The sequence below is a fragment of the Cyrtonyx montezumae genome, unplaced genomic scaffold (genome assembly GCF_038088225.1).
Source record: "Cyrtonyx montezumae isolate F1298 unplaced genomic scaffold, pur_monq_1.0 scaffold_25, whole genome shotgun sequence".
NCBI lineage: Eukaryota > Metazoa > Chordata > Aves > Galliformes > Odontophoridae > Cyrtonyx > Cyrtonyx montezumae.
Window position 1 is genome coordinate 1,649,440 of NW_027071992.1, and position 13,920 is coordinate 1,663,359.

The 13,920-nt window shown below is 40.3% G+C and overlaps 1 protein-coding gene across 1 annotated transcript in view; it reads right to left on the bottom strand.

Annotated features, from left to right (window-relative positions):
• ARSB (arylsulfatase B) overlaps positions 1 to 13,499 on the bottom strand; it is a 58,738-nt gene extending 45,239 nt beyond the window's left edge. The window contains exons 1-4 of the mRNA XM_065739806.1: positions 13,251 to 13,499; positions 9,167 to 9,353; positions 6,474 to 6,664; positions 5,350 to 5,557 (exon numbers count right to left, since the gene is read on the bottom strand). Of these exons, the coding sequence (XP_065595878.1) occupies positions 5,350 to 5,557; positions 6,474 to 6,664; positions 9,167 to 9,353; positions 13,251 to 13,499 (835 nt within the window). The remainder of the gene's footprint in view (positions 1 to 5,349; positions 5,558 to 6,473; positions 6,665 to 9,166; positions 9,354 to 13,250) is intronic.
• Positions 13,500 to 13,920: the final 421 nt, after the last annotated feature.

A 13,920-nucleotide genomic window follows, 5' to 3' on the forward strand; every position in this document is an offset into this window, starting at 1 on the left:
GATATGAACTTAAACAATGCAGATTCTCTGGCACATACTCTGATGACAGTACACTGAACCTGTCAGAATTTCTTGTCGGGACTGATTAAACCAGTTCCTCAGTAAACCTGCTATAATTGAGGAGGTATACTAAAAATTCTGTCTGGTAGCACATCTAACAGCACAGTCAGATAATAACTTTTCCAATCAATCTGTCCTCCAACTGCCTTTGACATAGTCTCCCACAGTATTGGTAGGAAAACTGGCAGCCTGCCACCTGGACAGGTATACCCTCCTTTGGGTAAGGAACTGGCTTAAGCACCATGCCCAGTGGGTAGTGGTTAATAGAATTAAGTCCAGTTGGCGTCCTGTTATGAGTGGTGCTCCCCAGGGCCCATTTTGTTTAATATCTTCATTGATGAGCTAGACGAGGGGATTGAGTGTACCCTCAGTAAGTTTGCAGATGACACCAAGTTGGGAGGATGTGTCAAACTGCCTGAGGGTAGGGAGGCCCTTCAGAGGGATTTGGATAGGCTGAACAGCTGGGCTGAGCTCAATGGTGTGAGGTTCAATAAGGCCAAGTGCTGGGTCCTGCACTTTGGCCACAATAACCCCATGCAGTGCTATAAGCTTGGGGCAGAATGGCTTGGAGAATGTAGAAAGGAAAAGGACCTGGGGGTGTTGGTTGATGTTTGGCTTAACATGAGACAGCAGTGTGCCCAGGTGGCCAAGAAGGCCAATGACATCCTGGTCTTTATTAGAAATAGCGTAGCCAGCAGGAGCAGGGAGGTGATCATCCCCCTGTACTCAGCTCTGGTGCAGCCACACCTTGAGTATTGTGTTCAGTTTTGGGCCCCTCACTACAAGAAAGACATTGAGGCCCTGGAGCGTGTTCAGAGAAGGGCAACAAAACTGGTGAGGGGTCTGGAGCACAAGTCTTATGAGGAGCGGCTGAGGGAGCTGGGATTGTTTAGTCTGGAGAAAAGGAGGCTCAGAGAAGACCTCATCACAGTCTACAACTTCCTCAAGGGAGGCTGTGGTGAGGGAGGAGTCAGCCTCTTCTCCCTGATAAATAACGACAGGACAAGAGGCAATGTCCACAAGTTGCACCAGGGAAGATTTAGACTGGATATGAGAAAAAATCTTTTCTCTGAAAGAGTGTTCAGGCACTGGAATGGCCTGCCTAGGGAGGTGGTTGAGGCACCATCCCTAGCGCTGTTCAAGAAGCGTTTAGATGAGGTGCTAAGGGATTTGATTTAGTAGCTTAGTGGGTAGGGATGGTGATAGGAGAATGGTTGAGCTAGATGATCTTGTAGGTCCTTTCCAACCTAGTGTTTCTATTTTCAGGCAATCTAGAATTAAAAGACTCCCTGTAGTCCCTTACCCTCAAAAGAGAATGAATGGAAGTTCACCCAAGACTAAAGACACAAGGAAGATATAAAAAAAGATATTTTAGAAGTCCAGTGAAGGTCAGATCCCTGTTTTGTAACAAAATAGAGGGAAAATATACAATATTTTTTTCAGACAAAAGCCACAATATGCTTAACACAAAATAAAATGAAATTATATGCTTAAAATAAAATAAAATAATATAAAATAAAACAAAAAAGAGTGAGAAGAATTTTTTTAATAGAGAAAGATAATATAACTTCATATGGAAAAATATGTGAGTTTGTAAGAGAGGCTGTATAAACATCAGGAAGTATGTCCAAGAGAATTTATGCTTCTATTAATCATAATTCTAAAATGACAAAAAAATATATTCTGAGTGAAAACAGTAATCATTGTCACATCCTTCATCATGAAGAGGATTTATGTAATTTTCTCTTAGCCATATAAGCCCTGGATTGAAGTTAAATGCTATACATATTTTACTGTTAAAAGCCCTCAAATGGCAACTAAGAGACACTACAGTGCTGATCCACTTGTAAGAATAACAGTCATACTGTAAGAGAGAGTGTTACGGGGTATTGCTTCAAAGCAGTTCAGAATACTACAAAGCTGAAAGATATGTAAGACAAAGGATATCGCCTCTAATTTAGAACTGAAAAGTCCTATTTGTATTTTCTAATACTGGCAAGTTTCCACTCAAATAACTTGTTGAATTTTGAAGAACTTTGAATACATGCTATAGATAGCAAACCTCCACCTCTTACCTCGAATATAGGTCTACATTGGAAGCAAAACTTGGGCTTCTAAACCAGTGTTAATAGTGCTGAGCTAAATTTATGTGACTAGAATGCTTATTATGACCTTCGGGTATTTTAAATCGAGATCCTCTTCAGGAAAGCTGTAGTTACAGTCTCTTACATTTTCTAAAAGGAAAAATAAACTGTATGTTGTCATTTTGTATTTCAAATGGATAAAAGACCATGGACACCCAATACAATGTTGCATCCATTTTTATCTCTTTCAGTGTAAAGCATTTGTATCTGCAGTACAATCATGCAAAGCTAATTCTATTTTGCAATGAACCAGTCAAGAAGTTGTCTGTCTCTACTACTTGATACATAAATGTAGTACCACCTAATATTTTTATTTCCCTATTTACCTGCAGAAATAACTAGTTTATCTGTTGAAAAAGATCTGCAATGTTGATGTACATGATCTACTTAGGAGTGGTGAGACTCTACTGATCATTAGATGACTTCATTCTTGGCCCAGTACTTCCATGACGCCTTTAATTTCCTTTAAAGAGAAACCGGAGCTCTATACAATTTGCAAAGCCCTTGGAAGATGTGCAGTAGTTCCATTTGCCAGCTGGCATGTTTTCAAGTGAATCTTGATTGAGCCATTACATTATACAAATAGGAAGAAACACTAAAGAGTTTAACAAAAAGAAATCCACTATGAGAGCAAAGATCATATCATGTTTTAGATTGAGTATTCACTAAAAAGAGATCTTTTGCTTTGGGTTTGATAGCAAACAGTGAAGGAATCAACAGGATGACACGTTTGTTTCAATGCTAAGTGGTGTAGCAAACAGCAGCAAACAATCATTGTAGTTTTTACACTGTTTGTCTAAATTTCAAAACAGTAAGGCACAATCTTCAGAATGACAATTCAGGCTATAACTAAAGAAAGGAACAGTAAATAATAAAGGAAAACCTACTGCAAAACTAGAGGCTTCTATCTACTGTTTTCCAAAACTACACTTACCGAAATACATGGGTTTCTAAGAAAACTGAGGGTGTCTTTATGGTCTTATATCATTAACTGAGAAGAAATGTGGCCATAGTCCAATAGTATTATGGATACTATTTACCAATCCCCAGACTCCTCCTTGTAACAGTCTTCATTTAAACTCCTAAATTAACCTTACTGATCCTTAACTTCACAACTTAGGAAGAATTATCTTCAAGATAACTCCAAGTCATGTATGAAAATGTGTCTTTTTAGTCATATGAAACAAAAGGAAGTCCCACAGGTTCAGAGTGGGGCTGGCCTTTGAGAGCTTAAGAAAATGTTTAAGTATGCTAGAAAAATAACTAGATAGGAAAAAAGGGTGAAGAGGAACCTAAACATAGCATGAAGTAAGCAGCAGAAGGCAGAGAGTATATCAACTGAGACATTTGACAGAAGGTAAACTTTCATTACAAAGAAAGTACCAAACAAGTCAAGAAAGGCCTAAAGCCAGAACATACAAGAGCACTGATTTAACTTCCAAAGAGTTCTCACATAACACAATTCTCTGCATAAGACCAACTGCAGACCCTCTTATTCTTCATTTCAACCACTTTCTAATGCCCATTTTAAAACATACCTTCTGCAAAAGCAATAGATGGAATATAGGAAAGTCGAATAGATTTCTCACTTTTTAGAAAGTTCTTAATGGTTTCAACATTTGATATTTTGGATACCGGATCTTTAATGTATGCAATGTTTTATGCTTATAAGGACCAGTTGTGTGAACTAAAGAGAGAACAGTGGAAAAAAATGAATCACTGCTCTGTGATCTGCTTGATCTAGGCTCAATTTCCTTGCATTTCAATCATTAAATTCCACTCCTGGCAGTTTAAAACTTCAGTTAAGTCAAAACAAGTCCCATTAGATAAGAGACACTAGATTCTCCTGTCTGAGTTCTGTTGAAAAGCACATGCAACTGATTGCAAAATAACTACTGTTAAAAGCAAGGTATACTGTGATTATTTTGGAAAAACAACAACAAAACAACGTATTAACACAACATAAATTTGTCCCTTTAATTTCATCATACACTGGACTTCCAATTCAGATGCTTTATTCCACAGTGTACTGAAAAAACATTACTGCAAAAGCTCTATCAGGACCCCATGAACAGAGATTGGATTTTTTCCACATGGAATAACTATTGGTATCATTTTCCATATGGTTTTGCTTACTGTCAGTTCTAAATATGAAAATATTGTAAATGGAAACAGGCACAGAAAAGTTATCAAATCCTGTTAGAGACAAAATCTGGACACAAATGCAACATCACAAGGGAAAAAGGCTTGGACTTAAAGCAGCTGATAAACTCAAAATAAATCCCTGCATTTTCACCAAAATTTGAGTTCTGCTTTCCAGGGTTGTTTTTTTGCGGCTGATGGTTGATTTTTTTTTTATTTTTTTATTCTCAGCATCATCCACATAAAATGCACTTGCTATTTTGACAGCCCTAATATGTAAAGCATGGGAAAATAAGCAATTTTTAACAGGCAGCTTCCCACTGCCAACCAAACATCTATTTTCCTGAAATCCAGCCAAACAGTTGTATTTCAGAAAGGTTTCATTTCATTCCTAGTTTGAATACAAAGGAAAATGCTTTATTATTTGCATTCTGCTATATTAATGAACCTCTGCTTCTCAGGTGCAGTGTGCCAGTAAAATATATTAAGATAGAATTGTGCAAAAGTCATGTTACATGAAAGTAAGGAAAAATAGGTTTTGATTTCAAAGTGCTTGCCAACTGACAGTTTGTGCCGTCTGTGACCTACGTTGATTTACAGACTGATGAGAAAACCACCTATTGCTCAGGACATATGAATTTGGTAGATCACTCACAGTAAGGACTCAGTTCTGATAGATATTCACTGACTTCAGTGCCAAATAAAATTTCTCCAGTTTTACTGTACTACTCTGTATTTACAACACAGTTTTTTTTTTCCAACAGGAGTACCCTCCATTTCCATTGATAGTTCCTGAGAACTGTTTTAATCATACACAAAAAAGCTGTAAGAGGGGGGAGAGCTTTCCTTATGGTTTGTGTTTCCTCTTTCATCCATCTTCTGTAATTACAAATCACACTGGGGAACAACACAAAGGCCAGATGTCTCTGCACTCAGCTTGTTAGACATTATATTGGCACTGTATAAAATATATTACTGAAACCATATAATCAAATGAACTTACCAGTAGAGAACACAAGAACAGTGTTATCCCAAAGACCATATTTTTTCAGAGCATCAGTAAGATTTCCTACAGCTTCATCCATAAGAGACACCATTCCTGCATAACGACGCCTCTTTTCATCTTTAATGGAGGAATATGGTTTCATGTACTCTTCAGAGACCTCAAGAGGTTCATGGACAGACTGAAAAGCAAGGTATAGAAAGAGGGGCTGGGGTGGAAGGGAAAGAATGTAAATTAGTTTAACACAAAGTACTATATGAAAAAAAAAAAGCTTTAATTCATTAACAGGTACAGGAATTTATTCTAGACTTTTAATTTTAGTGGTTGCTAAAATCACAGAGAACACTATTGTTGGAGATGACACAATACACCTGAAAGACAGTACTATCATCAGTTATAGCCAGCACACGTTCACAACTTCCTTTTATGACAAGACTAACAATTCTGTTGACTAATGGGAGTCAGTAGACCTGGTCATTCTGGATTTCAGTGAAGTTTTCAATACTGTTTCTCACAATACCCTTCTGGATAAAATGTCCAGCATGTAGCTAGTCAAAAATAGAATACGATGGGTGAACAACTGGCTGATGGGTCACACTGAAGGATTACAGTAAATTAAGTTACATCAGGCTAGCAGCCAGTGACTAAGGTGATACTGCAGGGTTCTGTTAGGGGGCCAGTTCTCTTTAATGTTTTTATAAACAAGCTGAATGTAGGACTTGAATTCATACTAAGTACATTAAAGGAGCTTTGATAAAAGACTTATCCAAAGGTGTGAGAAAACATCATCTGTTTCTTCTCTTCATAACACCATTAAGAGGTTTTCCTCTGAAAATTCTCCCACTATTCTCTTTTCAGGAGAGCAACTAAAATATGCTAAAATATTTTTATAATTTCGCTGCCCCTATTATTAACAATGAAATGGAGAAGGGTAACAGGTCAGGGCTGTGCAAACCAAATTCATTCAGGAGGGGAGAAAAGATCTATCAGTGATACTTCTCACATTTAGTTGTTCTTTGTGCAACCTGCTGAAAAGCAAAGATACAATCTCTGCATTAATGTTTCTCTCTCTCTTTTTTTTTTAAGAATTATTCTTTAGTGTAAGTAAGAACTGCTGACTATACCTTCTCAGTTTTATGATTGGCTATAAGGTCTATAGCTCTTTCTGTAAATAAATTTGTGGAGTACATGTTTGTAAACCCAGCTGCAACTTCTTCTCCATCTCGGAAGTCCAGAGCACAGCGTGTTACATTCTTTGCTTTGATGAACACACAGTGATCATGAGAATAATAATCCTCACTCCCAAGAAGGTAACCTAGAAACAACAAGTACAGAGGTCCATATAACATCACAGAAGCAGATATAGGGAGAAAAAGGCTAAATAACATGTGTCAGAACATTACTGCTTTTGAGATGAGAAACTAATACAACTCTTGACAATCTGTAGTGACAGTTCATGACAGATCTAAATAGTTCAACATTTAACACGCAGACATTTTATTACTACTACTAGGTAGTAATTTCAAAACACACAAAATAACCCGAAAGCAGTTCAGTGACATTTATGATCAAGTCTTTGATAGAAGTTATAAAGTAATACAATGTTGGTGAAAGAAGTGACCTATCCCAGTAATACTGAGGATTTATATCTGGTACAATTTTGTATACTTGCTTTTTTATGTAAGACTTTTCTGTCTATTGGGAAGTTTGGCTACGTTTTCTCAGTGCTTGTTTTTAATTTTTTTTTTTGTTTGTTGTTGATTGTTTTGGGGTGTTGTTTTTTTTTTTTCTTATATTTATTTTAAAACACTCAAAATATGAAGTGTTTATTCAGCTATAAAGAAATTTCTGATCCACTGCTGACCCCAACTGGTGAAAAGAAGGTATTAAAATTTGAAGATAACCAAAAGATTTAAAAAAATAAATTACAAAAAAATAATCTAGAGGTGTAGACTTGCTCCCCCCACAAATTATACTGTTAAGCACCAAGTATCTTTACTTTTCATTGCCTGGAAATAAAACTCCTTAAAATCATTCAACTCTCATAATTCTAAAATTAGATGTCAGATATTTCCGATATTCCAGAAAATAAAGAAGAAAAAAAAGCAAAAGCTCTGAATTTTTTTCTTAAGTTCTGCAAAACAAAGCTAAAGCTGAGGATAAAACTTCAAAATGGAAGAACTCTACTTAAATCTTATTCATCAGCTTCAAGTATTTTTAGTCATGAAAAAAAATAACTACAGGAAGAAGAAAGAGTTATTAAAACCCAATACATTCCCTACATTTTAAAATCAAATAAAGGCTTTTCTTTCAAAGCATAAACAGTGGTTTTCTGTGCAGACTGCCTCCTTCAATCTATTCAAAACTAAAAATTTCATTTTTCTATTTTGAGTGTCTTCTGGGGGCAACACTATCAAGCTTATTACATAATGAAAAGCTTCTAACTACAATCAGAACCTAGTAGAATTAAAGGAATTTAATAGGGTAACAAACCACCACATTGTCTAAAAAAGAATTCCCTTGGTATCATGCTGGCTGCCCAATGAGCATGCCTAGAGACAACACTGGCCTAGTATTAAATCCTGCTCATTCCTAAGGTGAGATTTCACAATGAATGTAAGCCTGTATCTACATCTGTGATCTCAAAAAGAACTCAAGCTCATTGAAGAGACTGTAGCAGACAGTCAACATGGGAAGAGGTATAAACATTCAAGCAATGATCCATCATATTATGATCCCTATTTAATAGCTTCATTCAGTTATGAAGCCATAGTCTCAAGTTCCCTAAAGAGTCACGAGACAAAACAACCTAACAGAACTGTTCTTCACAGCATTTTCAACTTGAATCATAAGTATCTACAAGGGAATATAGCACAACCAGGCTCTGAATTTGGATACCTAGCATTAGAAGAGAAAGGGCTTCAGAAGGCATAGATGTAGTTTCTCGGTCTTGATTTCCCAGATGTAAAACTGGGCAGCGGCAATTAATAGTGACAAAGTTATTTCCAAGATGGTGTGATTTGAAATTCTCCATTCAATGAAAATTCTTTAAAACCAGTCAAGCAGAAGTTAACAACTTCTTAGTCAGTATCAGGTGATACGAAGGATATTTGTGCAAAGCTATTAAACATCTAATTAATATTTGGAAAGGAGACTTTGTGAGAAAAAAGATGTTATATGTAGTTACAAATTCCTTTGTAACATACACATAGTTGGACAATCTAATTCTGGCTTTTTTGTTGTTTTCTTTCTTTATTTCATTTATTTTTAATCTAGGTGACTCACTTCCTATCTTTTAAATTCCTGTAATATTTTGACTGTTGTTTCAGAAAGACTCTCATGCTACATTCCTTTCCAAAGGAAGTGGAAAATCTGAGATACTCTATTCACAAAGCATGAAGATTGTACGGTGTGATGTCTATTTATCTCCCTTTTAAATGTATCAGCTTACTATAAATATAATATTATTTGCATGTTATTATTCTACTGTTTGATCTAACCCAAAATGTACAGTTTAGAGATACTTCTAAAAAATGAAATCAATCACTACACCTTATATCTCCTAATCATTATGGAACAAAGTTAGATGCAATTCTTTAAAGATACATACATTTAGAGGGACTCAATAATCACAGCATTTTCTTCAGCAAGTTGTAAGGCTTGGACATACATTTAAGACACTACACTTTATACCGTTACGCTTTGCAAATAAGCATACACAAGCATTCATTTACTTAGAAGTCCTTAGAAGAATGAAGCACTTTCCCCATCATTTTTTAACACCACATTTACTGCAAAGATTAAATCTACCCATTACCGAAGTATGTATCAAATCCTCTGCGGGTTGGAAGGCATTCCTTCCTGTACATCCCTAAGTGCCACTTCCCCACCATGTGAGTAGCATATCCTGCATCTTTGAGTAGCTCTGGAAGGAGTTTCTCATCAAGGGGTAGACAGCTGGGCTGGCACGGCCAAATTATTTGGTGTTGTAAACCTGTGTGGATCTAGTTAGGAAAAGGAAGAGAGATTACTTACAATGCAGTGACACATGTATGTACGCTATATATCAAGTCCAAAAATAAAAAATACAGCAGGTGAGCATCAGTTTTAGGGCCTGTTTTCACTGACGTAGCATGAAGTTCAGGAACCCAAAGAGGTTCCTCCATAAGAGTATATGGAGGAAGACTATGAACTAGCACTGCTGGTGTTAAGAGGAGCTTCTTTTCAGGCAGAAATCAAGCACAAAAGACCAATTTAAAAACAAACCAAACAAACAAAGAAGTCCTTTGGTCTTCCACTGAAAAATCCAACAACTGACAACTACCCAACTACCACTGCAGTCTTTCTCTTAGATCTCTAACTACTCCATCTTACATTTCCACACTTAACAAGTGGTGAATTTTTTATCTCTTTACAAAAGTATGACCACTAATGAAAGTTTGATTAGTACATTGTGTTCAATGCAAGAAACCTCTTCCATGACTACGTACCATAAGCCAAATTTTGTTAATTCCCTTAACAACATAGACCATGGGATCAAGTTTACACTCAGAGAGTTTGCTGATGACATGAAACTGAGTGTTGTAGTTGATATAAGGAAAGGATGCCATACAGACTGACTGGACAGGCTTGACTAGTGGGCCCATGAGAACCTAATGAGGCTCAACAATGTCAAGTGCAAGGTTTGCACTTGGGTTTCATAGAATCATATAATCACAAGGTTGGAAACAACCGATAAGATCATCTAGTCCAACCATCTTCTCATTACCACTGCTACCACAGGCTACTAAACCATATCCTCATCCAAACGCCTCTCGAACACTGCCAGGGATGGCGACTCCACCACCTCCCTGGGCAGGCCATTCCAATGCCTGACCACTCTCTGAGAGAAAAAGTATCTCCTCGTGTCCAACCTAAACCTCCTCTGATACAACTTGCGGCCATTTCCCCAGGTCCTGTCCATTACCTTGGAGAAGAGGCTGAACCCCTCTTCACCCCAACCTCCCTTCAGGTAGTGGTAGAGTGTAATGAGGTTTTCCCTGAGCCTCCTTTTCTCCAGACTAAACAATCCCAGCTCCCTCAGCCGCTCCTCATAAGACTTGTGCTCCAGACCCCTCACCAGTTTTGTTGCCCTTCTCTGAACACACTCCAGGGCCTCAACATCTTTCCTGTAGTGAGGGGCATCTTTCCTGTAGTTTGGTCAATCTTAGGTATGTGGATAGATTCAGATAAAAACTCATTCAGAGCAGCCCTGCAGAGAAGGACCTAGGGGCTCTGGCAGACAAAAAGCTGGACATGACCCACCAGCGTGCATTTGCAGCCCAGCTGCCCAGTAGTACCCCGGGCTGCATTAAAAGGGGGGTGGCCAACAGGGAGTGAGGGGTGATTGTCCCACTCTGCCCACATCGAGCCCTCTGAGAATACTGTGTCCAGATCTGGAGCCTCTAGCAGACAAAGGATGCAGAGTCTAGAAGAGGGACACAACTAAGATCAGAAGGATTGAACACCTCTTCTGTATTGAAAGGTTGAGGGAGTTGGGTTTAACTTCTAGAAGAGAAGGCTTCAGGGAGACCTCACTGCAGCCTTTCAGTACCCTTAGGGAGCTTATAGACAGGAGCTGAACTGACATTTTACACAATCTAATTGTGATAGGTCAAGGGGGAATGGCTTTAGATTAAAAAATGAGAGATTATATTAAGTTAGGGGGGAAACTTTTCACTGAAGGGGTGATGAGTTGATGGAACAGACTGCCCCAAGAAGCACTGGATGCCCCATCCCTGGAGCTGTACAAGGCCAGGCTGGGTGAGGCACTAGGCAGCCAGATCTAGTGGGTTTCACCTCTGCTCACAGCAACTGGGTTGGACCTGGGTGGGCTTTAAGGTGCCTTCCAAATCAAGCTATTCTATGATCTCTCACCAAAAATAAAAACAAAACAAAACAACAACAAAAAACCAGCCCCTAAACCTACAATAGAAAGCACACTGCGAGTGTATCCTTCTGGCTCAGACTCTATAAATAAACACCCTACCAAACTGTAACACTGTGAATGCTTGCTATCTTTGTGACTGGTTAAGAGAGGACCTGCAGCAAACTGGAACTAGTGAAACAGAACTGTAACAATCTTGTGAAGTCCTCACAACATACTGTAACATGCCTGTGAAAAGTTGCATAAACACATGTTGCATGCAAGCACAGTGGAGAAATCAAGAGTTAGCTGCCTAGCATAAAGAGGTCTTGGGTCCCATCCTCCAAACACGACCCTCCAAAACATTGTGAAAAGGAAGAAGCACAGCTGATACGCACAGCACATGATACCACACACTCCCCGCCTTGCAATAGCTTCTGGTCTAACTGCAAGGGGCCATCATATGACATAAAAGGGATTGCCAATCCCACCACAACCTCAACCTCACCAGAAGAAGGATGGACTCTCAGGACATCATGGGATCTGCAGTGGTGATTTGCTTTTCTTCCTTTCCTTTCTTTTTTCTTTCTTTCTTTTTTTTTCTCTTTTTTTTTCTTTTCTTTTCTTTTTCCTCTCACACACCTGAATTTTAATAAAGGCACACTCTTGCTTGATCAACACTGTTTTGAGTCTTAGTTTGGATGGATTGGGATCAACATGAGGAACAACAAACCTTTTCAGCTTGTATCACACATACATAAACAAGTTCAAATATCTTATTTACAAAATATTTCTAGTAAACTGCCACTGTCAAAGCACAAAATCAAGACTGAACTCCATGTATTTCCAATTTCTGCTGTTCAGATCAGATACAGTGTCATCCCACTGAAACTGACCCTCACCTTATTAAGCATATCAAATATAAAATGTGTTCTAGAAATGGTCAACATGACAAAATGGGAAATTTACATAAAAAAAAAACCATAAAGAGTTGGTGAAAAAAATAAATGACATCTTTCTATTCCTTATTACTCAGTCTTGATGTTTGAGAATACAGCAAATGTTGCTCACACAGGGTGTCTTACCTGGTGCAGTTGCTCTGAGACAACATACAGAAAAACAGGGTGCATTTATTTTCATTCTGAGCAGTTTCTCTGGCAAATCACTATGGTTAACATACAAATACAGCACTTCTTTAGAGAAAGAAGATGTTTTGGAAATACACTTAACTCCATGTCATTTCCCCCATTTTGAGCTTGCTAAAGTCTTCTTTTTCCTCTCTTTGCCGAAGTTACAATAAAAAGTAAGAGGAAAAGGAAAATAAAATACAAGGACAGCAGAGTGTGAAGACCAACTCTTCTGCAACAGTAAAAAACAAAAATGAATCATGAGCATACTACAAAGTAGGGAGACAGTCAGGTTAAGGTTCAGTCAAGGGACACACAAATGTCTGCACCAGGGGTATCACTCAAGGAGGACGGGTAGGTAAGAACACATTTAAACACTGCTGAGCGATGAATTACCCATAGTCACCGAACTGCTGGGGTTGCAAGTGACCTCTAGAGATCATTGGGTCCAGCCCGATGCAGGTAGCCCAAGCAGGCTACCTGTGGTAGGCTGCACAGGAGAGCGTCCAGGTGGGCTCTGGGTATCTGCAGGGAAGGACACTGCTCAGCCTGTCTGGGCAGCCCGCTGCAGTGCTCCGGCAACCACAGTAAAGGAGTTTTTCCTCACGTTCGTAAGGAACTTCCTGTGTTCCAGTTCGTGCCCACTGCTCCCTGTCCTGCCCGGGGGCACCTTGGAAAAAGAACCTGGCTCCATGCTCTTGACTTTAGACATTTGCAAGCACTGACAAGCCCCCTTCTCACTCAGAACCCCACTTCTCTTCACCCTAACGAACAAAAAGCGAAACACTGACGGGTTCGTTTCCACCAAGCGGCACGAAGCAGGCGTGCCGGGCGATACGGACAGCAGAGCCCCGCCGCTCCCTCCCTACCTGGTAGCGGCCGCTGAGCAGCTGGCTGCGGGACGGCGTGCACAGCGGCTGCGTGTAGTAGCTCTCCAGCCGCACGCCGCCCGCGCCCAGCGCGTCCAGCCGCGGCGTCCGGATGGCCGAGCCGTGCCAACCCACGTCCCCCCAGCCCAGGTCGTCGGCCAGCACCAGCACCAAGTGCGGGGGGGCCCGCGCCGCCGCCGGCCGCAGCAGGCAGCACAGCAGGCAGCACAGCAGGCGCAGCCGCTCCATCCTCGGCCGGCGATCAGGAACCGGACCGCCCCGCTCGTAGCCGGGGGCCCGCCTCGGGGATGGGCCGCGGACGGGGAGGAGGGGGGGGGGAAGCGCTGTGTGGGTTGGGTTACTTCTGCCTGCGTACGCGAGGCCGTGGCCGCTTGCCCGGTTCTCCCCACGCAGCGTGGACGCGGTCGGGCACTGCCAAGCCGTGCGGCGGCCCTGGCGAGTCACGGTGCCTGAGCCGCGCGATTGCAAATGCAACAGGAGGAGAAAGCACGCGGCCTCCCCGCTGCACTTGTGCACTTCTGCTCACGTCCCTTCCCCTGCCCATGGCCCTTCTTCCTCTGCCCATTCCTGCTGTGAGTGAGCAGGGCTTTGCTCTTGGTTTCGGTCTTTGCGGCTGAGGCCTGGCTCTGCTTCTGACATTTCCTTTGTG